This window comes from Chelonia mydas, chromosome 1 (genome assembly GCF_015237465.2).
Source record: "Chelonia mydas isolate rCheMyd1 chromosome 1, rCheMyd1.pri.v2, whole genome shotgun sequence".
Classification (NCBI taxonomy): domain Eukaryota; kingdom Metazoa; phylum Chordata; order Testudines; family Cheloniidae; genus Chelonia; species Chelonia mydas.
In genome coordinates this window covers 262,341,491-262,367,049 of record NC_057849.1, presented here as the reverse complement: position 1 = coordinate 262,367,049, position 25,559 = coordinate 262,341,491, and the positions used below count along the sequence as shown (strand labels likewise).

At 42.6% G+C, this 25,559-nt stretch overlaps 1 protein-coding gene across 5 annotated transcripts in view; it reads left to right on the top strand.

Moving 5' to 3' along the window:
• The window catches only part of ANO4 (anoctamin 4), a 279,666-nt gene extending 254,637 nt beyond the window's left edge, over positions 1-25,029 (top strand). For 4 of the 5 annotated variants that reach the window (XM_043545329.1, XM_043545320.1, XM_037884246.2 and 1 more), the window contains 6 exons: positions 1,242-1,394; positions 3,715-3,862; positions 12,360-12,479; positions 16,757-16,862; positions 20,096-20,291; positions 24,328-25,029. In XM_043545329.1, coding sequence (XP_043401264.1) covers positions 1,242-1,394; positions 3,715-3,862; positions 12,360-12,479; positions 16,757-16,862; positions 20,096-20,287 — 719 coding nt within the window. In that variant the 3' untranslated portion in view covers positions 20,288-20,291; positions 24,328-25,029. The remainder of the gene's footprint in view (positions 1-1,241; positions 1,395-3,714; positions 3,863-12,359; positions 12,480-16,756; positions 16,863-20,095; positions 20,292-24,327) is intronic. The other variant, XM_043545321.1, reaches the window with a different exon arrangement.
• The last annotated feature ends 530 nt before the right edge of the window (positions 25,030-25,559 follow it).

Here is a 25,559-nt window from a genome sequence, read left to right as displayed (position 1 = left end):
TTAGCTGCATTCATGGAGAGAGAGGGATATTCTCTAAATTGCAGCCTCAAAATTCTTATTCCCTCAACTGTATAGTTTCTTGTGTCATTGTTATTCCTTATAAAGCAAATTCTACTGAACCTTGATAAGGTCTTAATGTCAAAGCACTTACTTTTCACTTTTCACAAGCACTGTCTAGCATGTGACTGTATGATAGGGTATATTTAACATTTACTAACTAATATTTACAAAATTGCTTGCTTCTAAGGAACTCTGCTTTCATAAAACGAATGAAGGACAAAGGACTTTTGTCTGTCTTGACTGAGCTGCACATGTAGTGGATAGAGCCCTCTCCTGACTGGCGCAATTCCACTGAAATTAAGGAGATCTGTGGAAGATCAGCTACTCTGAGAAGCAGGCCCTAAACAGTTATGTCAACTGTAGAAGGGCCTGCTCTGCTCCTGCCTTTTTGCACCACAGAAAATGGCTCAGACTTTTATTGATTGTGTATCCACCAAGCCATTTATCTGAGTTCCCTCCACCAACAACTTTACAGGCCCATGCAACAGTACTAGTTACAATAGCCTCTGTGCTTTAGGGCCTCAGGACCTGAAAGGAGCAGAGGTCTCCCTTCCCTGAAGCATCTGTGAGGATGGACTCAGCAGGGGGCTCGCCCTGTTTCTTCACCCTCCAGGTCTCCTTTCTATGCCTCCTTATCAGTCTTGAGCTGATGGGCTCATTGGCTTATTAGCTCCCCCAGAACACCTGTCTGCTTAGATAATTATCTTTAATTACCCTAATCAGCTTCTTCTGGTGGAACTAGTGAGTGTCGGAATGCAGGTTCACCTGTTAACTCCCTACACTCTGTTGTATCAATGTTTTCAAAATGTAGATACCTAAATAGAAGTGGCCTAATTTTTGGAGGTGCTGAAATTAAAAAAAAAAAATAAAATCAGTTAAACAGATCACAAAACAGCTCTCAAAACATACAGTTCATCAGCTTTTGTCTCTCTGTAGCAAGGAGCACAGATATAGTTCTCTAAGCTCTCAGGAAATTCAATCATTTGTTCTCTCACCCTAGTGCTGATCTTTTGGAAAAAGAATTGCCGTATTGATACCACTAGCACCACAGAGTGATAATATGGTACTTCATAATGAGCAAGTTTACTAGCTACATGGCATCTTAGTAGCCTGGCATTTTGCATAAGATCTTGAAAGTAAATACAGTATTGAAAACACTAACCTTTTATTTCCTTTCCCAGTTCTTCAGTTTGGATTCACAACCATCTTTGTGGCAGCTTTTCCACTGGCACCACTTCTGGCCTTACTTAACAATATTATTGAAATCCGGCTTGATGCATACAAATTTGTCACACAGTGGAGGCGGCCATTAGCCTCAAGAGCCAAAGATATAGGTGAGCTGTTTATGTGTCTCTTTAAAGACAAAGTATTGATCATCTGATGAACCCAATGACTTTAAATTAAACTTTTAAATTAAACTTTAGCTTTGACTCCCATCCTCTTTCTCATTATACAAAATAATGCACAATTTTGGCTCCTAAAAAAAAGATGTAAACATTCAACGCAGGTTTGTTTTGATCACCTACTAATCCAAATTGGAAAATAGGTTTTTAATGGTGGATGACTTATCAGTCCAGATTTTTAAACTAAGTGTTCAGTGATCTCTGCTGGGTTTTCCTTTGGTGGATGCACTTTCTTAGTTAGTACATGCAGCTGTTCACTTTGAATATAATAATGAGTTAGAGAAATTTAACAAATGATGCAAATTGAAGTAATTTCCGTCTCCGAGAAGCTTTGCACAGTTTCTACTCACCCAGACAAAAGTAGGTTTCCCTTTGCCTGGTTGAGAAAACTACCCTCATGTCTACAAAGGTCTTTGAAGTGCTGAGAATATTGCCAGGTTTCAGAGTAGCAGCCGTGTTAGTCTGTATTCACAAAAAGAACAGGAGTACTTGTGGCACCTTAGAGACTAACAAATTTATTTGAGCATAAGTTTTCGTGGGCTACAGCTCACTTCATCGGATGTATAGAATGGAACATATAGTAAGAAGATAGATATATACGAAGGTGCCACAAGTACTCCTGTTCTTTTTGAGAATATTGCAAACTTTCCAGGACTGACTAAAGGATAGGGGACTCCACCTACTGGCTAAATCTCCTCAGAGTGGCTAGTCTCTAGCTGGCTGGTAATAATAAAAAATAACAATAAAATAATAAAAAATAATCTTTTCACATTCTTACAATTCAATCATGTTTATGATTTTAAAATGTAATTTGAAGAATAGAGATTTAGGAAACATCCATTTACGACCAGATTCTGACCCCCTTATTCACAGTGAATAGCACCTTACTCCAATCCCAGTTCAGCAAAGTATTTCAGCATGTGCTCAAGTGCTTTGCTGAATCAGGGCCTCTATGAACAGTTGGCTTCAGTGGGACTGCTAGCAGAGTAAGATGTAACTAAGCATGGGTAAAGGTATGGCCTCTTTGAGTGCTCCATCTTCAATGTGAAAGGTTGTGAACCTGTCCTAAGTGACAGGAAAGGAATGTCAGTCACCAGTTGCTTGGTGGGGGTGGTTTTCTAATAATGGATAAGCAAAATTGTACTCCTAGCATTTAAAGAAGTTTCAGATGCTTTCTTAAATCAGGTTGCCTAAGAAGAATGGTCTTCTACAGATTTCAGTGTATTTTACTGTCCAAGAATTCTTGGATTGTCTCATTATCTTTTGGGGAATATTGTACTGGTGTGTTCCTCTAGTAATGGTTTGGTCCATGGTTTTTATTAATCATAAATATTTCCCCATCATCCCTAACCAAAACAATCATAAGTGTTAAATATAGGTCAGTTCTTCACATCATACACTTCTCTTCTTTGATTCCCGTCCGTCAGCTCAACAGCAACCATGGGGCTGAATGCAGTATTTCCACGACTTTCTTGTACCAGCTTCAAGGCTTTGTTCAACTTTCATACACCTAACTTATTAATGACTGTAGTTTAACAAAGACTCATGCCCAAAGAAGAAACACTTTTTTTTTTTTTTTGCAATGTCATGGATCAAACGTGAAGAAAGAAACCTTCAGTCTTGTCTTATTAAGTTCCATGAAAGTTCTCCTAATGACTTTCACTGTGTGCACGCCCTCTTAATGAAACTATGATCATTATAGAAGATAAAAGGCACTCACAGTGCAGGAGTGCTTTGATGCTTGCTACTTTTTAAAAGTATTTTAGAGCTGGATAAGCAATGACACCTCTCTTCCATCATAGGCATGGAACCTCAGGAAGAACAGCTATATCAATGTTCTTGGCTAAGATTCATGCCCTCGCCATTCATGCATGATGAACATACATGGTGGCTTGGCTAGCTATATTCATGCTCATTTGCTGGGATGGCATTTTGCCAGCTCACCAATTGGAAGACCTCACTCTAGTAATGTAATGTAATGATGGGTTCATACTGTCAGCCTGTATATCATTGCAAGCACCATTGCTTCCTCAGGAAAAAATCCAGCTGTGACATTATCTAGTGCTAGACCCACATGTCTCCTAACATTTAAATAAATACACATGTTGCTGCTTGCATGGCTCAGAAAGGAACATGCGAAATGACTGAGATAGGAAAAGCCAAGAATTCCGAGGCACGTTGCATGCAATATTTAAACTATTTTAATAATTGTCTTCCCTGAAACTAATGCAACATTTTCTATATTGGATAGGAATTTGGTATGGAATTCTGGAAGGCATTGGAATTCTCTCTGTTATCACAAATGCATTTGTTGTAGCTGTGACTTCAGATTTCATCCCTCGACTTGTTTATGCTTACAAATATGGACCTTGTGCAGGCCAAGGAGAAGCTGGACAAAAGTAGGCTTTCTTTAAGAAAATGTTAATGTGCATGAAAATCTCTATTTCCTTGAAACATAAATAGCATTACTGTCTCCATATTTACAGATTCCACTAACAAGAATGTACTCCAGATTGCACTAGAGTACTTTTGAGTATCAATACTTTTGAGTATCAATAATACAGTCTGTGAGTAGCTGGGATTTATGATCTTAACTCAGGGAAAAAATTCTGGATCAGTTATAGAAGGTTCAGTGGCTACAATAACATGCTATTATCATGATCAATATATTGGCCCAGATCACCAGCTGGTGTACCTTGTAAATGTGTAGTCAAAGGAGCTATACTGATTTTCACCAGTTGAGGAGCTGGGCTGTCATTTGTAGCTTATTCACTAAACCTCTTTCTGCTGATGTAGGATTTTACAAGTATTAATCCAAGAAAAGTGCAGAGTCTAATCAGAAGAGGCAACTCCAGCTTCATCAGCCAAGCTATAATTACTGAGCAAAATAACTTCTGTACTCCTTTAAAAAAGACAGAGCTCTTATATTAGGGCTTTTGAGAGGCAGTCCTAAATTGAGTCCGTGCTGTTCTTCTGCATTTTCATTCCAGTGTTGAGAAACACTAAATTACAATAGTGTGTGCACTATTAGCCTGCAACTGGGTATAATTTAAATTGAAGGGCATCTTAAATCTAGTGTGCTGGGGCAGAGGGGAGAAACCCTGAATGAAATCGTTGGTTTCATCCAACCCAACTGAACTCCAAATGTTCAAAATTTGCAAATAAGCTCCTCGCCACTCTGGCAATAAGTGCTGTACTACATTAAAAGCGATAAGCTAAGCAAGCTAAGCAATACGTAGCAATAGTGAGCTTGCATTCTGCTATCAGATATAAATATTTCACTTCATAGCTTTATTTTCCCTCCCAGAAAGAGCGAAGGGGATTCTTTCTGTTGTTGCTTTTAGCCATATTTTGGATGTCAGTGCAGTTTAGTCACACCAATGGAGACAGTTCATGACTGGCAATGCTACTTAACTCATTATCCTGTCAAGGATTTGGCATTTTCGTATATGCTGGAAAAATTGTTCTGTTTCCATAAAGAGTTGTAGAAAATCTTTCAGTTGGTAAAGTGTTAGGTTTGATGCTGATCATTGGTGGGCATGTGCCTCTCCTTGCTGCCATTGTGTTTAGTGTAGGGCATGTAAGTGGTGTCAGCTTTTTTTTCTGCTTTATTAATTTCTTTCTTACCACAGTCCCAGAAAATGCATTTTGAAATTACATTTGATAAGGAAGACAATATAGTGCACTTGCTTTCAAATTAGTTCTGTTTAGAGACATTGGCCTGGCTTAAGGAAACAGATCTTAAACTGTTGTATTTTAAAGCCATTCACACCGTTTTCCAGCAATACGTTAAATAACATAAGAGACCAAATCTAATTCCTCAGAAGAGACCAACTAGGCTAATGCCTTTCTATGTCAACATTGCAGATGCAGTACATTGCCATCAAGATAGTGGAAAACTATTCTTAAATTCTACAGGAATAGATAGTTCCCAAAGTTCAAGAGTCTGGACCATGTAGCATAGAATATTTTAACAGTTTTGGGAGGAAAGGCATCAGAAAAATCATGTAGGATGCGAAAGAAAATATTGTAATTAATTTCAGCTCTATAGCTGCTTTAACTGTAGGTCTTGAGCCATAGCCAGCTGGAACACCATTCAGGTACTAATCTGGTGGACACACAATTTCCCACAGAATTTAAGCTTACATTTTAAAAATAAACAACCAGTTTTACTGGTTGGGAAAAAACCTTACAAACGAGAACCCATGCGATTCCACCTTAGTCTGTTGCCAAACAATTACTTGGAGAGATGTGAACTGACTTGTTTGATAATTCTAAACCCTAATAATGGTGATCTAAGGCACAGCCTAAACTAGGAAATTGGCCACATCCTAAAATGGTTTTCAGGAAGCAATCTTGTAAAACAGTTCAGGTTACACCAGGGTGCTGGCTGCAGCCTGCCAACATCGATACAAGATAAAACAGTGGTTGAAAACCAGTTTAAAAAGATTCTCAAGCCTGGGTAGCCTGGCTAGGAGGCCACCAGACTCACTTCAGACAGGCTACCAACTTGCTATCGGATGGTCACTATCAGTTTGTAGTCACTGTCAACCTTGGATTGTGTTCGGTTCACTGAATTAAGTCATTTAGGCTTGAGAATGGCTTTCATCTGCTGTTTAAAACAGATTAATCCACACAGGTCAGCACTGGCTGACACATCAGTACAACCTGAATAATTTTCCTGAAAAACGTTAGCCATTTTGTAGTATAGAGGGGGATAAAAAATATCTCAATATTGTTCACTATTTCATTGATGATCACTTCTGAAGAAACATTCAACTAACATGCTGATCCAGCAGGGCTGGCCTTACCATGAGGCGAACTGAGGCGGCTGCCTCAGGTGCCAGACTGTTTTTTTTTTTTTTTTTGAGGGGGGGGTGCCACTAGGACTCAGAGTGTAGAAAATTGTGTCTGCTGCTGGTGCGTATGTATTCTCTCTGCTCTAGATGCACAGAGATGGTGGAGTGCTGTGCTGGAGGAAGGAGGGCACAAGAGACATAACAGTCAGGCAGGAGAAAAGGTGAGAGGGAATAACAGAAAGCAACAGGAGCTGCAGGGAGAAAGAGGAGGAGGAGGAACCTCTTATGTACCTCTCTCACACCCCCAGGAGCCTGGACTGAGTAACACCAGCTTCTCAGGGAGCTTCCTGTTTCCTGCTGCTTCCCTGAACGCACTTGAGGAGAACAGGCTGTCAGCTGAAGTAGCAGGAGCCAGTTAGGCCCTTAAGACGCTGATATCTTCCGTCACTCAGGCCCGGCTACCAGCCTGCTTATGTGTCCCCTTCAACTGAGTGTTGAGAGCCACTATAGTTGGCACAGAACAGCAGTCATGAGTGAAAGAAGGAAACGCCCCTCTGGGGCAGCATTCAGAAAAAGAAAGAAAGCAAAGGAAGCTTTTCTATTTAAGCAGGAAGGAGCTCTCCTGAGATACATAGACACAAATGTTCACGATGAGCCTTCCGGCCACAGTGAGGATGTGAGTGGTGAGGAGATGCCTGATCTTCCAGTCAGAGTGCAGGTGACCTGGCAGCTACTGCAGCATCCATATCTCCATCTCAAATGGATGTAACCATGCACATTCCTGAAGAAAAGTATAGATCAGAGAAGAGTGTGGTGGAGGCACAAGAAACAGCTGCTGCTGAGTTTAGTTCCTTAAGTCTAGATGATCCAGGACTGTGGACCCACTTGAGCAGTAGCCTGAGGGACTTCCTTGTACTGCATGGACCACAGCAAGTGAAAAACTTCATGTTCCCCAAAGACAATGAAAATAGAAGTTTCCATCCAACACATTACTGGCGTGAAATCCCCAATGGTGACAAAGTGGAGAGGCCATGGCTTATCTACTCAAAAACCCAAAATGCTGCATACTGTTTTTGTTGCAAACTATTCCAGTCTAATGTTCCAGCCACATTGAGTTCCACAGGAACAAAGGACTGGAAAAATCTGGCTAGAAATCTGGCATGCCATGAGAAGGCAGCAACTCACCAGAGAGCATTCCATAGGTGGAAAGAGCTTGAGAGGAGACTAAGGTTAAAGGCCACCATAGATGATCAGCATCAAGAGAAGATTGCATCAGAGTCTCTTTACTGGCAAAATGTTCTGAAAAGGCTCATTGCCATTGTGAGAATGCTTGCTACCCAAAACCTAGCACTGCCTGGCACTTCAGACCAGCTGTATGTGCCAAACAATGGAAACTTCCTTAAAATTGTGGAGCTGATGGCTAAGTTCGATGCTGTACTCCAGGAGCATCTAAGAAGAGTCACCACCCAAGAAGCGTACACATACCACTATCTTGGAAACAATTCAAAATGAGATCATACAGTTACTGGCAACAAAAGTCAAACAGAAGAATGTGGCAGATCTGAAGTCAGCAAGATATTACTCTGTTATTCTGGATTGCACACCTGACATCAGCCATATGGAACAAATGACTTTAATGGTGTGTTTTGTAACAACAACAACAGAACCTAGTGAAAATGTCCCTGCAATAGTGACTGTCAGAGAGCATTTTCTAGAATTTATTGACATTGATGATACTACAGGAGCTGGTATGACAAATGTGCTTCTTAAAAAACTGGAAGATACGGGAATTGTGATATGATAGCTGACATGAGAGGTCAGGACTACAATAATGGTGCCAACATGAGAGGAAAGAACAGAGGAGTGCAGACACAGATCTGAGAGTTAAACCCTCGAGCTTTTTTGTCCCATGCAGTTCTCATTCATTGAACTTGGTGATCAGTGATGCAGCATCAGCTTCTAGTGAGGCTGCTGAATTTTTTAATGTAATTCAAAGCATCGATGTATTTTTCTCTAGGCATCAACTCATCGATGGCAGATTTTGAAGCAACATCTGGGAACATCCTCTCTGACACTGAAACCACTGAGTGCCACATGATGGGAAAGTCGAGTGGAGGCAATAAAGCCTATCAAACACCAAATTGGGAAGATAGTTGATGCCATAGTTGCCATTATGGAGGATAATGCTAGGACAGGAACGGTTTGTGGGAGAACAGTGGCAGAGGGAAATGGAATCACCAGAAACATACATAACTTCAAATTTCTGTGTGGCTTAGTGTTGTGGCATGACTTACTGTTTGAAATAAATGTTGTAAGCAAGAGGCTCCATGGTGTTGACCCTGATATATCTGGAGCAATGGAACAACTGGAGAAAGCAAAGTCATACCTACAGTCTTACCGGCCAGATGAGGGATTTCAAAACGTTCTGAAGTGTGCACAGAAGTTGGCAGAGGAACTTCACACTGAAGCTCTTTTCCCACCCATTCAAGAATTCAAGAGTCACCAAAGAATAAGACATTTTGATTACGAGGCACAGGATAATCCCATAAGAGTCCCCAAACAACAATTCAAAGTTGAATTCTTTAACCAGGTGCTAGATTGTGCAATACAGTCAGCTAAAGAACGTTTCATGCAGCTAAAGGAACAGAATAGTATATTTGGGATGTTGTATGATATTCCAAAACTCCTCACTATACCTGAAGAAGACCTAACCAGCAATGCAGGGCACAAACAGGGGCGGCAAGTTGTCTGGGCCCATGGTGCCCGGGCTCTAGCAATATTTAGGGCCCAGGGGCCCGACTCTATCAATGTTTGGGACCAGGTCTCTCTCCCAGCCCCACCTGCCACCCCCATGCACCTCCCCCAAGTGTCCCCCGGCCCCGACTTCCTGCCCCCGCATGCCACCCCCAGACCGGACCATCCCTGCCTCATCCCTGCCTCTCCCCTGCAGCTCCAGGCTGACTTCGCTCTGCTGGCTCCCAGCATCAACTGCCGCCACAGGGTCCTAGTGCCCCCCATGCCCTAGTGGCTGGGCAGGCTGACCCTGACCCTTCCCTTCTGCCTTGGACCCTTCCCTTTTCCAGCAGCAACCTCCACCAGCACAGGGCCTCTCCCCTCCCTTCCCCTCCGCCTGCAGGCACCTCTCCTGGGCAAGGGGCAGCCCCATCCCTCACCCCCATTGAGGCTATATGAGGGGCAGCAGGGGAGGAGGGGCACATGTGATGGCAGCCCCCCTCCCCCGGAACCCACCACAGAGGAGTTGAGGGGGCTTCCTGGACCTGAGATGGGCCCTAGGAGCACGTGCAGTGACAGTGGTGCGGGGTGAGTGTGCTGCCAGGGTGGGGAGGGGCGGGCCCTCCCCCAGAGCTCACTGCTGCCAGCAAGGAAAGGGCTGGGGGGAGTCCTTCTCTCTGGCCCCAGCCCCGGGGCAGCCTGCCTGCACCCCAACCTCCTCATCCCCAGCCCTGCCCCACCCCAGAGCCCACACTCCTAGCCAGAGCCCTCACCCCAACCCTCTGCCCTGGCCCCAGCCAGAGCCCTCATCCCCCAGCACCCTAACCCTCTGTCCCAGCCCTGAGCCCCCTCCTGCATCATGAACCCCCAGCCCACACCCCAACCCTCTGCCCTAGCCCTGAGCCCCCAGCCACACCCCAAACCTCTCATCCGCGCCACCTTCCCACCCCAACTCCCTCCCAGAGCTTGCATCCCCTCCCATCACCAAACTTCCTCCCAGAGCCTGCACCCAAACTCCGTCCCAGAGCCTGCACCCCTCTCCCCCCTCCTGCACCCCACCCCCTGCCCCATCCTGCACCCAGCACCTAAACTCCTCCCAGAGCCTGCACCCTAGACCCCCTCCCCCACCCAAACTCCCTCCCAGAGCCCAACCTCTCACCCCTTTTGCACCCCAGAGCCTTAGGCAGGTGGGGGGGCAGAGTTTGGGGGGGCGGGTTCTGGGCCACCCCTGTTGACACATGATGACATGCGCAATATTGATGCAAGGGATTTAGGTGATGAACTTAAAGCCCTTTCAAGATACATTTCAGCAGGATCAACTCCATAGACTGTTCTGGAATATATGTGCACAAATAAAATGATCTCCCTCTTTCCAAATGCTTTTGTTGCTCTGCGCATACTTCTAGCACTTCCTGTAACAGTTACCAGTGGAGAACGCAGCTTCTCCAAGCTGAAGTTAATAAAAAACATCTACGCTCCACAATGACACAGGAGAGGCTGGTCGGCCTTGCAACCATCTCAGTAGAGCATGAGCTGGCCCAGACTGTGGACCTTCAGCAGGAAGCAGTTCAAATGTTTGCAACCAAGAAGGCACGGAAAGCACCACTTTGATTATTCAAACAGATAAAAATGCCAGACAAGAAAAGTTATATTTGCTGTTCAGGCGTTTGAAAGTTAAGTGTTACTTAAAATTTTTGAACAAGGCATTTTAAGTTGGTTCTCCTTTATTGGGGTAGGTAGCAGAGCAGTACCATGAGAGGAGTAGACAGGAAGAAGGCAGAATTGATACCTATCAAAGTTTTGGCCCAAGCCACGGGGCATGGGGGTGTCATTTGAGCTCCCCACCTCAGGTGCCAAAATGTTGTGGGCTGGCCCTGTGATCCAGTATGACTGGATGTCACTGAAGTTAGAGATGGGAAAGACATGGCACCTCAGTGTGGAAAAGGAATGGTAACAGTGTAACGCTACTTTAGACTCGTGTTGAATTTGGGGCAGTAGTTATGCAGACATGGCTGAGAATTCTGTTGGCAGCTGTGATTGTCTTTCTCAGCCAGCGGCAGGATTAAAGCCTCTTCAGCTTTATGCACCATGCTGAATAATTTGGCTGGACTTTCATGCACGTGGCCCATGCAGAGCAAGGATGGCATAAGACTCTTGTCCAGCTTCATCTTTAATGATATTAGCTGTGAATTTGAACCAGCAAGGTGATATCTCCCAGACCTCCTTTGCCAGACCTTATTACCATTAATCAACAATTAGGAGCTAGTGTCTCTGAGCCATAAAGGAACACAGGAATTGCTACACTGGCTCAGACTAGTGGCCCGTTTTAGTGTGATATCTTGTATCTGACAGTGGCCAAAACCAGCTTTAAAGGAAGGTGCACAAAACCCCATAATGGCCAGTTATGCAATAACCTGCCCACAAAGAGATGTTTCTTTCTAACCTCTATCAGCTAGAGATTAGTTTATGCCAGGAAATATGGGTTTTATATTCCTTATTAAAATTATCATTTCTAATATAACTGTGAGTGTTTCAGTATTCAACAAATGTCTACTCCTTCCTTGAATACTGCTCTTGGCCTCAATGATATCTTGTGGCAATGAGTTCCATGGGTTAATTGTGATGTAAATGGTATTTCCTTTATCAGTTTTAAATCTATTGCCTTTCAACGGCATTGAATGTCCCCTTGTTCTTGTATTATGAGAAAGTGTAAATAGGAGGACCCAATTTATCTCCCTTGTGCCATTCATTATTTTATGTATCTCTGTTGTGTCATCTCTCATTACTCTTCTAGCTAAACAGTCCCCATCTTTGTAATTTCTCCTAATACAGAAGCCTTTCAATGCCTCTAATCATTTTTGTTCCCTGTCTCTTAACCCTTTTCTATTTCTGTTACATACATAACTTTTTAGATAGAGTGACCAGAATTTGAACACAGTATTCCAGATTCAGATGTGAAGTATGAGTGCAAGTGTGGGAGGAGGCAAATCTAAGTACTTTAAAGGAATCTAATTTTACATACAGGGTAAAACTAAATAGATTGGGGAGGGAAGGAGAAGGTATAAGTTACACTAACTAAGGCGCTCTGAGATTTACCTCTGTTTTCTGGGTCAGCTAATCTCTGCATTTTTAAGCATGCAAAAAGGGGATTTTGGTGTGAATTTGCTTTAACAAATTTTTGAAAAGTAATCTATGAAACAGCAGATTTGGATTGAGGGAGACCGAAATTACCACAACATGCTTTTCAAATATTAATAGGTATCACTGTTTAGGTATAGATTTAGGAAACCAGGGAGAGAAATGTCCTCCCAAGTGGGATTTGTATGGGCTGAGTGTCCTGACTTCAGGGTTTCTTGTTCTCCAGGTGTATGGTAGGCTACGTTAATGCCAGTCTATCTGTATTTCTGGTGTCCGACTTTGAAAACCGTTCAGAACCAACATCTAATGGAAGTGAATTTTCTGGCTCACCGTTAAAATATTGCAGGTAAGAATCTCACCAAAATATCCTTTTCTTTTTAAAAAATCACCAGGTGGAAGCATCATGCTAGAGTCTCTCTTGACTTGTTTTCAAAGTTTAAAAAATGAAATGAAAAATGCATTTTGTATATGTAAAAGGAGTAAAAAGTACAGAACACCACTTATACTGTGCCTATGAGTGGGGAGGTGCCCAATCTTTGGAATAAGGAAGGCTGCCTTGGGAACTAGCCAGGATCTTGAAGGACATCTGAAATTTGCATAAAAATGTCTTTTTAAAAAAAAAGAAGTAAAAGAACTGCCCACAAGCATATTATTTGCGTATCCTTCAATTTCCACTGACAGATTGTGGAGGAGACTTGGTCTGATCTTGGGTTTTAATCCTGGTTCTAATGCTGACTTTCTTGCTCACTCTACCCGTAGAGTAAAATTCACCTTTCTGCAGAGAGCCTGCATAGGTCTATGCACTATGTAAGTCCCACCTAAGCCCTATTTTGATGGCTTATGTGATGCCTAGGACTTATACAGGCTCTGTGCATAGGAGCAAATTTCACCATACGTGAAAACCATTGCAAGAAACACCCTGTGCTCACAATACTTGTACAACATCTTATGTCCCCATACGATAATTGTCCCATGCCTTATGTCGGAGCTGGTTTTAATGGTTGGTTACAACGCCTCAGATAGTTTCTAGCTGCAGTCAAGCTGAACTAGTAGAAACTCCAGTGGTTTCTCTCCATTGCACTGGTTCAACCAGTCCTAGCTCCATCCCACAACTGTGTGCATCATATATGGAAATTCCCCACTGTCCTCTGCTCCCAGCAACAGTGTTTGGCACTATGCGATAGGGCTTCATAAGACCCAGAAAACACCAGTGCAACAGTGGTGTTAAGATCTGCTCTGTGTGGATGCACACACATTGTTCCATCAAAACAGTGTTGCAGAGACCTGGTAAAGACCTTTGCAAAGACAAGACTCTCTATTTGTCCTTGAATAAGTCTCCTAACCTCCCTCTTTGGTTTCTCCATCTCTTAGTGGTGATAGCATTTACTTACGCCCAAAAGTCATATAAGAATTAATTTGTTAATGTTTTCAAGCTCTTTGAACATGAAAAGGGCCATATAAGCACTAAGTATTATTATTGAAGGGGCTTCGCATCTGCAGGAAATTCCAACATTTGGTTTTCATCCCAAATTTGGATGAAAAGTCGAAACTTCAAATTTTTTCACAGAACAGAAACTCAATAAAGTTTCATTTTGGTAATGTTGGAACTTTTTTTTTTTTTTTTTGGACCGAAATGAAAATTTTGACATCCATGAAATCAAAATATTTATTCCATTTTGTTGGAATGACCCAAAATGCTCTGTTTCAAGGGGGAACTTGGGTAGAACAACTGTGTAATGCTGTTATTTTATAATGCAGAGTTGGTTTGTGAACATGAGCTCAAATGACTGCAAAGCCTCTTCTTTATTATGAAACAATAAAATATCCTTTGATCGGTCTTTAGAGCTCAAGGGTACTTTAGTGTCCAGTGAAAAGACTCCTGACATTTTGTTAAAAGTCTGAAAATAATATTTCTTGCACTTCTATAGCAAACTGAGCTGTTTTCCTCTGAAGTTAATGTTTTCATTTAGGGAGCTGAAACAATTATGAGACTCTACTGCACACTATTTGGCAGGATATAACCCTAAGAATAGGTTAGATCAATACATATCCTATTCTGTGATACAGAGCTGCTGGCCAAAAAAGGCTTCATTCCAATTTAATAATCTTAATATTTTTTGTAAGACTTGTCTCTGACCATCCACCACTTAATATCAATGGGGTTACAGATTAAAATAATATTTGGTTTTGATGTTTTAGAGAAATAGAAACCAGCGCTGTTGCGCTCCTTCAGGGAGTTCCAAATTCTGCAGCTGTTAGTCAGTGAGATCGCCTGTTGAGGTCAATGTGAGATTTCCCTGGGTAAGCACTAAAAGCAGGCTTCAGGATTTGGCCTGGGATACACATGCATGTGTAACACCAACAGACCCTGGTTGTCAGTGGGCGGGCTTGAACGAACCTGGGACCTCTGGAGCTTAGTGCATGAGCCTCTACTGCATGATCTAAAAGCCAGCTGGCTCTTAGCTAAGGCTGTAGAGCAGACTCATTTAGCTCTCTCTCTAAGTGGTCTCCGTGCCACTAGATGGGACAGAACACCACAGCCAAGGAGGTGTGTGGGTTACACGTGCTACTAACATCTGTAGGATAATTATTATAACCATAATAGTCATATAAATCACATATGTATTCTTAAACATTTCTTGCCAGAGGGCTCACAGCATTGTGGTATCTAGGGCTCTGCCACAGTATTAATAATGAAGTCATCCCCATCATCTAAAAATAAACTAATTCTTACTTGTAAACCAGGCCCTTTTATCAAATAAAAGATTTTGTCTGGCATGAAGAAAGGGTGGGGGAGAAACTCCATAAATTTAGCCCAACAATTAAACAAATCTTCCACAAAAACAACTAAAAAGGAGGTAGTCTTAGCTCTCATTCTCATCCTCTGGCATTTGTTACAGGGAGGCTAATTGGCCTTAACCCACTTCAACTAAAGCAGGATTTGGCACTTGAATCTCAGTTTGCTAATTCAAACTGCCACTGCAAAATCACTAGATACAGCTGTGTTCTTTGGCGAGTATATTTACTTATTAAATATATATGTCCCTGCCTGTGGAATGGAGAGTGTGACTGACTTCCTTTTAATCGGTTTACAAGACATTTAATCAACCTGAATTCTACTGGTTTCAGAGTAGCAGCCATGTTAGTCTGTATCCACAAAAAGAACAGGAGTACTAGTGGAACCTTAGAGACTAACAAATTTATTTGAGCATAAGCTTTCGTGAGCTACAGCTCACTTCATCGGATGCATGCAGTGGAAAATACAGTGGGGAGATTTTATATACACAGAGAACATGAAACAATGGGTGTTACCATACATACTTTAACGAGAGTGATCAGGTAAGGTGAGCTATTACCAGCAGGAGAGGGCCGGGGGTGGGGGCGAACCTTTTGTAGTGATAATCAAGGTGGGCCATTTCCTGCAGTTGATCTTGGTAATTTCAATTGTACTTTAAAGCCCCATATTGATAGGAATGAAAATTAGTTAAATCGTTTATTTGCAAAGAAATTACAGAGAAATGTATTCCACAATGTAGTTTGTGTGATGGATAGGAGTCCTTTAATTTTCAAGCAAGACAGTTTATGCAGACAGATCCGTTAATAATTTACCATCGCTATTACAGAGCCCAGATTTTTCCCTCCATATGAGACACAAAACAATCTGTCAAAGTCTTCCCTAGTTCCTGGGCTGCTGTATTTATTTAGTCCCTTACAAGTACAAAAATTATCAGATTACCATAGAAGACCCATCTTTAGCTAAGATTCCCAGCCAGGGCCTTCTATTACAGTCCTTAAACAGCCACTAATCTTCCTCTTTTGTAAAACATTTCATGCTCAGGAGCCAGTGTTTTGGCTGCAGAAGGGAATAAGTGGTCAGCTAAAACAATTTGCACTGAAGATGCTGAAATGTAAGAAGAATTCAGTGCTGACTGAAATCCCAAAACACAGTTTATTCCATTTGTGTACAGATGCCTCTCTAATCTGAGGCCTATCGGTCAGAGAAAAAATAGGTTTTTGTTCATCTTCTTTCTCCTGTGGGTTTGAGTTGCTTTTGTTTCTAAATTAGCTTAGAGCTAAAAACTTCTGTGTATTACTTAACAAGGTATATTCAGACATTGTTCATACCCAGTTTTCAAACCTGTGTAGGAAACAGATTAGGCAGAAGCCAAATTTCTCCTCCTTTTTAGATTAGGTTTCTGTGGGATTATTTTGGAATTACCTCTTTGACAATAAAATCAAATCCATATGAATGTTATTTTATTGAGGGCTTGGTTCTTCAAAAGACAGTTTTTAAAAACAGTAGACCTGATTCTTCTCTCACACTGGTTTTACCATGTAATGGTGTCACTGGGTGAAATCTTGGCTCCACTGAAGACAATGACAAAACTCCCATTGACTTCTGTGTGGCCAGGATTTCACCCATTGACTTCAGTGGAGTTATTCATTATTACCATTGGTGGAAGTGAGGAAAGAATCAGTATTTTAGTAACTTGTATCATTTTTGGCTTGAGATCCCTGTTGTTGCAAGGAGGATATAGTCAAAGAATAGCATTCTGTTATGTTCTCTGTGAAGCGTAGCAGTTTATCACTGTACTGAAATGCAACATTCGGTTTGTTTTTCAGGTACAGAGACTATCGAGACCCTCCTCATTCCCCGGTACCCTATGGCTACACATTGCAATTCTGGCATGTCTTAGCAGCACGGTTGGCTTTTATTATTGTATTTGAGGTCAGTTTTCATATAAGGGACTAGATGATATAATTAATAATTAAACAATCAATTTGCAAACACCTAGAAGATAATAAGATGATAAGTAACCGTCAGCATGGATTTGTCAAGAACAAATTGTGTCACACCACCCTAATGATTTTCTTTGACGTGGATAGGGAGGAAGTGGTAGATGTGGCATATCTTGACTGTAGTAAGGTTTTTGAAATTGTCTCGCATGACCTCCTCATAAACAAACTAGGGAAATACAATCTAGATGGAGCTACTATAAAGTGGATGCATAACTGGTTGGAAAACCATTCCCGGAGAGTAGCTATCAGTGGTTCACAGTCAAGCCGGAAGGGCATATCGAATGGGGTCCCGCAGGGATCAGTTCTGGATCCCGTTCTGTTCAATATCTTCATCAGTGACTTAGATAATGGCATAGAAAGTATAAATTATAAAGTTTGCGGATGATACCAAGCTGGAAGGGGTTGCAAGATCTTTGGAGGATAAGATTAAAATTCAAAATGATCTGGAGAAATGATCTGAAGTAATGGTCTGGATGAAATTCAATAAGGACAAGTACAAAGTACTCCACTTAGGAAGGAACAATCAGATGTACACATACAAAATGGGAAACGACTGCCTAGGAAGGAGTACTACAGAAAGGTCATAGCAGATCACAAGCTAAATATGAGTCAACAGTGTAACACGATTGCAAAAAAAGCAAACATCATTCTGGGATGTATTAGCAGGAGTGTTATAAGCAACATACAAGAAGTAATTCTTCTGCTCTACTCCACGCTGATTAGACCTCAGCTGTAGTACTGTGTCCAGTTCTGGGTGCCACATTTCAGGAAAGATGTGGAGAATTTGGAGAAAGTCCAGAGAGGAGCAACAAAAATGATTGAAGGGCTAGAAAACATGACCTATGAGGGACGATTGAAAAAATGGGGTTTGTTTAGTCTGGAGGAGAGAAGACTGAGAGGGGACATAACAGTTTTCAAGTACATAAAAGGTTGTTACAAAGAGGAGGGAGAAAAATGGCTCTCATTAACCTCTGAGGAGAGGACAAGAAGCAGTGGGCTTAAATTGCAGCAAGGGCAGTTTAGTTTGGACATTAGGAAAATCTTCCTAACTGTCAGGGTGGTTCAGCACTGGAATAAATTGCCTAGGGAGGTTGTGGAATCTCCGCCACTGGAGATTTTTAAGAGTAGGTTAGACAAACACCTGTCAGGAACGGTCTAGATAATACTTAGTCCTGCCATGAGTGCAGGGGACTGGACTAGATGACCTCTCAAGGTCCCTTCCAGTCCTATGAGTCTATGATTAAACGGTTGCAGTATGTACAAGGCCTGTGGAAGTGATTAGGTTATGGACTTGGGTGGAGTGAAGAGCGCAAGAAGGGAGAGAGGAAAGAAAGAAGTATAGAGATGTATCCAATGAGAACCCTTGGATTATTCGCTGGGTTGGAAGAACCTGACATAAAAAAAGCTCTATGGGACAGAGGATCAGGCCTCTCTTTCTGTTTGGAAACCACCTAGCACATTGTAGGTGCCACAGGCACTGGCTTCCTCTGGGCCTCAATGGTGCTCAATCTCCTGCTTTGCCCCAGGCCCCGCCCCCACCCAACCCCTTCCCCAAAACTTCCACCCCCACCCCACCTCTTCCTGCCCATGCTCCGCCCTAGGCCCTGCCCCCACCCCACCCCTTCTCCCAAGTTCCCACCCCCACCCTGCCTCTTCTGTCCCGCTTCACTTCCCACCCAGTTCTGCCCCCTCCCCTGAGTACACCCCATCCCCGCTCCTCCCCCTCCCTCCCTCCCAGCACCTCCTGCACGCCGCTAAACAGCTGATCATGGCAGGTGGGAGGCGCTGGGAGATAGGGGAGGAGTTGATCAGGGGATCCGCTGGCAGACAGGAGGTGCTGGGAAACAAGGAGGGAGCTGGCTGCTGGTGGGTGCTACGCACCCCCTGGTTTTTTCCGTGGGTGCTCCAGCCCTGGATCACCCATGGAGTCGACACCTATGGTAGGTGCTACTGGAAAGAAAGAACAATTATCATAAAAGATTTAGCTAAGACAGAAATACTTAAGGGAAGCTTTGTCATTGAGTTTGGAGATGGAGATCAGTGTAAATAACTACACTAAATAATAACAACTGCAACACGCCATCCTGAACCTAGAGTTAATGTAGAGCAGTTTAAGGTGTGGCTACTTTGCATTTGGACTTAGCTCAAACACAGCAGAAGATAGATACTAGGACGTATCTCTTAAAAGAAAAGTTATTCATCTTGCAGACAAACAAAAACGGAAAGCGATATGCCAAGGCTAAAGGATCATCGTCCCTCAGATGTAGCAAAACACACCAGTTTAGATATTGCATCTTTCTGCTGCTGACAAGAGAATTCATAGGAAGAGTTGCTACAGCTTCTATTCTGTAACCCTCAAAGTAAAGAGCCCAAATTGGAGTGAAAAATATCCTTTTTCATCTCCCATTTGTCTACGTGAGACAGAAGAGGGCTCTGGTTCCACCGATTGTTCACCAAACTTCAGAGAACAAACTCCAAAAAACCTCTTTGATTAAACAAAATGGAAAAGAAGAGAAGAGCAGAACAACTCTCCTCAACCCCACCAATTTTTAATCTAATGTGCCTAAATCATTAGGGACAAAATGATTGATAAATGCACCAGATATTTAACAGGGACATTTTAGGTAGATTGCAGTGTGGTTTTATATTAGAGGTACAGAACATTCGAAAGCAGCATTGTTTTCCAGTAATAATGACTTGGATCTGAAATCACTGGGAGTTTTTCCAGAGTTAAAAAAAGGAGTAAATCCTTTGTCCCCTTTCCTGCAGTGTGATCCACTAGCATTGGCCCCCTACCTCCAGACAGAGTCCACCTGATTTCAGGGCACAGACTCCAGAGTCTGAACTAACAGATCACACAGCAGGATTGGGGCCTTAATTTCTATACTGAACTTTGTGACAGTATTATTGCGCCAAATCAAGCAGTGGTTTAGTGCTTGCTCAGGCATCGGCCTCCGCTGACTTCAGCTGGAGTTCTGCCTGAAGAGGGACTGCAGGATTTGGCGCCTTAATATTTCAATTTTTAATAAAAGTTTGAGTTCTAGATCAACATCTTTTTGTTACCTAGGAGATTTTACTCCCCTTTGAAAAATGAATCAAACTGGAAACTGTAGTAAAAAGATTAATACTTTTTATCCCTCTTAAATCCTTTTGTTTTCACAGCACCTTGTCTTTTGCATAAAGCACCTGATTTCATATTTAATCCCAGACCTTCCGAAAGATCTGAGGGATCGGATGAGGAGAGAAAAGTACCTGATTCAGGAAATGATGTACGAAGCGGAACTGGAACGTCTGCAGAAAGAACGGAAGGAGAGGAAGAAAAATGGAAAATCTCATCACAATGAATGGCCCTGACTGGGTGAGGGAGAAATTATTTAAATGGAACCATTAATTCTAGCTGGTTATTCAATAACCCAGATTTATACTGGGTTGGGAATAGTCAGGAGTGGATGAGAACAACTTAAAACTATATTGCATGCAGTTAGCATGCATGTGCCCCTATTCAAAATGCACACATCAGACTAAAGTCTCTGCACTGGACCCCAGACAGCTTCCAAGGCCAGTTTAAGGTCTTCTTCCTAACCTTAAAAGCAATTCATGGATCAAACCCCAGCCACATTAAAGACCCAGTTTCAATCTATGAACCGCCACAACAGTTACACTCCTCTGGGACAATACAGATCACAAAACCCCGGACAAAGCACATGAGAGCTGGGGACAAAGCATTCTCGGTCGAGGGGGTCTAGCTATGCATCATAATTCCAGAGATTAGGCAAATCCAGAGTCTTGTCTTGTCTTCAGGAAGTGCTGCAAAGTCATCGTCTTCAAAAAAAGACTTTTCACCAAAGCAAGAATAACACAACATTGACACCCCCATCGGCCTTATAAACCTCAACCAACAAAAACAAAATAGCAAATTAATAAAATCTAAAAAATCAAAACCAAAAACCCTACCCCAAGCAAAGATTTTACCCCAAAAAGGGAGAAGTGGCAGGGACTCCAGGAAATCCGCTGGTGGCTTCATTATTGCTATTGATTTTATGTGGAAGGAGCTGAGATATTATGTGATAGGCAGCCACATACACCATGAAGATAGATTGATTCACATTTCTATAGCACTTTCTGTCTAAGCATGTTAAAGTGCTTCACAAGCATTAATGAACTGAGTCTCCCAGTACTGCTGTGTGGTTGCCAAGCAAAGTTGAGCCTGTTTTACAGGTGTGCGAAGATGAAAAGCCCATTGGAGGAGTTGGCTGCGCAGCTCTTTTAAAGAATAGGCAGGTGCCCGATTATGGATTTAGGTGTTTAGCATTAGGTGTACTTGAAAATCTTATCCAGAGTAGTGGCCTGCTTTTCAGAGGTGCTGAGCAGCTGCAGCTCCCCTTGAGGTACATAGAGGACTGACCAGTACTCAGCACCTCAAGCCTTAGGTGACTCGCCTAACGTCACATGCCGGAGGTGTGGGGCAGAACTATAACCCAGATTTGTTTGTACTGCATTAGCACCTAGTGGCCTCCAGCACGGATTAGGGAATACTGTACACAAACATAACAAGCAGATGGTCCATGTCCCACAGAGTTCTCCATCAAAAGACGAAATGACAGGTGGCTACAATTACCAGAGGGGGAGCGCACAGCCATCCAAGAGCTCCTGACTCTGAGTCTTGTTCTTTATTCATGAGACCATCCCTCCAAAAATGTGGGAAGAAGTTTAAAAGGTACATTAAAATATGAAATGACATTAAATCCTACATGCAGAATAATAAGGTGATAATTCTGGACAAGTAATGAAAAAGAATTGGTCACTACAAACATCAGCCAATAACTGATCTGACTAGAAGGACTCAGGGATAAACAATTTAGGTCTAAATTATTTTGCAAAGTGTTCAGCTTTCCACTGTTAAACATTCCAAAAGCCACTCACCCGAATTACATGCGATCTTAGGAACCAGCAACTGCATAAGTGTCAGATGGTGTGATACAAATCAGAACATGCTGGCTGGATGTTGTTAAAAGTAAGCTGGGTCTCACTCCTAAGTAATAACACTGAAATGCCTGCAGAATATAAAAGCATAAACACCATCCAGGGCACTCAGCAGCCCCATCTATAGGAATACAAATGGACACACAGATCAAAGTGAACGTAGACCTGGTGGGATTCCCTTAGAAACAAAATAGGAATGTGAGTCAAACAATTTGATTTAACACTTTTCTAAGTAAATAGAGCGCCAACACTTTAACCAAGTCCGTGAAGAAGGCGGCACAGACCTGTCCCTTCTCCGGAGCTTTCCCAATGGATTTCAGGCTGCATCCTGCTTTGTGACAAGTTAACAGCAGCTCCTCCCACACAAGGTACGAGAGCCCACTCACCCAGGCCACGCTGGCAGCTTGACTTTGAGATGTTCCTCTTCTGGAGAGCAGTATAGCGGCAGTGTACACACGTTTGCAAAACATTATTGCCTGGTACAAGATTCTGCCAAACACATCCTTTGGCAGAGCTGTCCTCCAATCCATGGTACAGCAGTGCTCCTCACACCCTCCTCCTCAATTAATACTGCTTGTGAATCACCTAGACTGGAATACACTTAGGAACCGTCACTCAAAGAAAGAAAGGTTACCACAGGAAGTGGCTGTCATTGCAGTATGTGGTCCCTATCTGTATTCCACTACCTGCCCTCCTTCCCCTCTGCTGCAGAGCCTTATCCTAGGGCTATTCCTGATTAAAAGGTGACCAGAGAAGCGGTCGGTCCATGCCACCACTTGTGCCCTCAGTTTTTTAGAGAGGGAGGAAGAGAAGGGTGCCAGGTGCAGATCGATGGCCACTGCTAGCACGAATCTTCCAGGCACATGGAACCCATGCACACCTCAAGTGGATTATAGATAGGGACCACACATCTTGAAGATCTCCATTATTGTACGAGTGAGTAACCTTTCTTTATGCAACGTAATGCGCCAGAAGATACTCACGTGTTGGATGGCTATTTGTTTCCCAATCACCGCTGCAAGGTGTATGTGGCTTACACAGCAATGGCAAACGCTGACTGCTCAGCCGCTAATGCTCGTGCAAAGCATGTTAAGGCCAAGTTCATATAAACAAGTAGATTAAATAGACTCAGATTAATTTGTTTGCAAAAACTGTATAAGTTACTTTAAAATCACAGGTGACAGACTTTCAGAAAGAGTTTGCTAAATAGTAAAATCAGATGCAAGTCACACCTAAATCACGGTCTTATATATGTAAGCTATTTATATATTTTATATAAATAGTCTTATATATTTTAAGCTATGCAAACCTTCTCCAGTGAGATATTGCTCTGGCAGTTTAGATCAGAGACATTCAATGGTGCAAGTACGGTGGTATGGTCCAGTTCGCCGTACCAGTAAGATACTTATGGCTGGCACTCTGTACTGGAAAGACACAGGAGAAACGGAACATGCAGCTCCTCCGGCATGGCTGTACCGCCCCCAGCCCCGCCCCCAGCCCTTTCTTGCAGCTACGTCTCCTGTCTGGGGTTTGTACAGCAGCTCCGCTAGGGACAGGGCTAGGGGCAGGGCTGGGGGCAGTACAGCTGCACCAGAGGAGCTGCTGGCATGGGGACACTCGGCGGCCCCACGTTCTGCTCCTTTCGCCACTGTGGTTCCAGAGAGCCCTGCAGTTCAGAAGTCTTCAGCGCAGCGGGAGGAGGACAGAGCCCCTCCCACCCAGGTAACATATGATGGATTATGGGGAGGGGACGGGGAGAGTGCGAGGGCCCCAGGCTGGATGCGGGGAGGTTGGAGTCACATGGGGAGGTCACGTGCCTCCCCTTTAGCTGGTGCCCCCCTTTGTGTCCCTCCCATGAGTACAGTGTACCAGTAAGAAATTAATTCTACTTGCACCACTGGAGACATTCCTAACTTTGAATTGCGCCATATTATAACAATCTGATTTTCACTCTTGAGGAACCTCAGCAGGTCAACATGACAAACCAAATAAAGTGAAGCAAAGATACAATCAACTGCTGATTGCTTTTGAGACCAGTTTTCAACACAGCTATGTTTTGTTGATACTTCATTATTCTAAATTGCTAGAAGTTGTCTTGGGTATTGCTGAAAACGAGAACATAAGCTGGCACTGGAAGCTGTCAAAGTTGGCTCACCTTGGGCCTGATCCTGCTAAATCCTGAGACCCTCCAAGAAGGTGCTGAGCACCTTCTAATTCCATTGACTTATCCACTCAGCACCTCACAGGGTTGAGCCCTGCCATTCTGCACAACAGAGTTCCCCTTTGTCTTTCACTGTTATACAGCAGTTCAAACAGAAAATAGTGTGTGTGTTTGGAGGGAGGCTAATAAGACAAATGTATAACAAAAATTATAGCTTTCTAATGGCAAACTGAATTGTTCTGTTTTCTAGGTAGCAAATGCATTCCTGTAGTGTTTTCTGATCTGGTATTGTTTTTGTTTATGGCTCCCGATGATGGACCTGTACTCTGTTTACTTATCCCAAGAGCACTACCTTGAAGAGAATGAAAAAATGCAACCTCAATGCATGCCACAGACATTTTACATAGCAAGCAGGACAGCACATTTCAGAGGATTTACTGTGAAATCATTTTGCAATCCAGCATATGACTGATATCCATAAACCACTCTCAACAGAGCTAGCATGTATTTTATGGGCAATTATACTCAAGTTTTTAAAACCAAGGAAAAATTGTATACTGGGACTGTTTTTTCAGCCTGTTTGGTACGTTTTTTGCATTCTGTCCCATGCGCGTTTTACAGAACTTAGAATAATAAATGTAAATTAAAAACCAGGATACACTGACAAAAAATGCCCAGTATTACAAGACCATCTATTTTCAAGCCACCAAATAAGACAACTGAAACCCTGTTTACAAATGAGTTCTTTTTTTATTTCAGATCTTTGTGCAGAGACTTATGTTATATACTATATATATAAAGTATATAGATTGTTTATTTGTAAATAGCAAAAACAACCAACCTATGGAGAAGAATGTCAAATTTTTGCACCTATAAAAACGTCATCAACATAAAGCCATGTTTAACGCTTGTATGTGTTGCAATAACTTTAAAATAAATTATGCATATGAAATCTTTGTTGTTGAGCTTTTGTAAGTCATCTTATGTTATCTAATTTTGAGCAGGGGGACAAGTCTGAGACGAAATACAAATGCAAGCCCAAAATGACCAAGAACCTATCTTAACACTTTCTCTGTAAATCCATTGTGTATTTATTTACTCTGATGAATTAAGAAAAGGAGGACTTGTGGCACCTTAGAGACTAACAAATTTATTTGAGCATAAGCTTTCGTGAGCTACAGCTCACTTCATCGGATGCATTCAGTGAAAAATACAGTGGGGGGATTTATATATGTAACCCTTCTTCCCGTCAGAGTTGGCAGCAACAAGGGCCGGGTTCAATATCTAGGGGATCCATTCCAATAACACAATGCAAAACCGGCTTGAGCCCCCACCCAGTGACCTGGGACAAATATGTACCACCCCCGCTGGGAGCCTCCAAGAGGCAATACTTCCCCTCTCGCAAGCACATAGTCTGAGTGTAGCAAAAAGCCTTTTAATAACAGAGAGAAACAATGTGGCATTATGTTGGGGAAACACCAC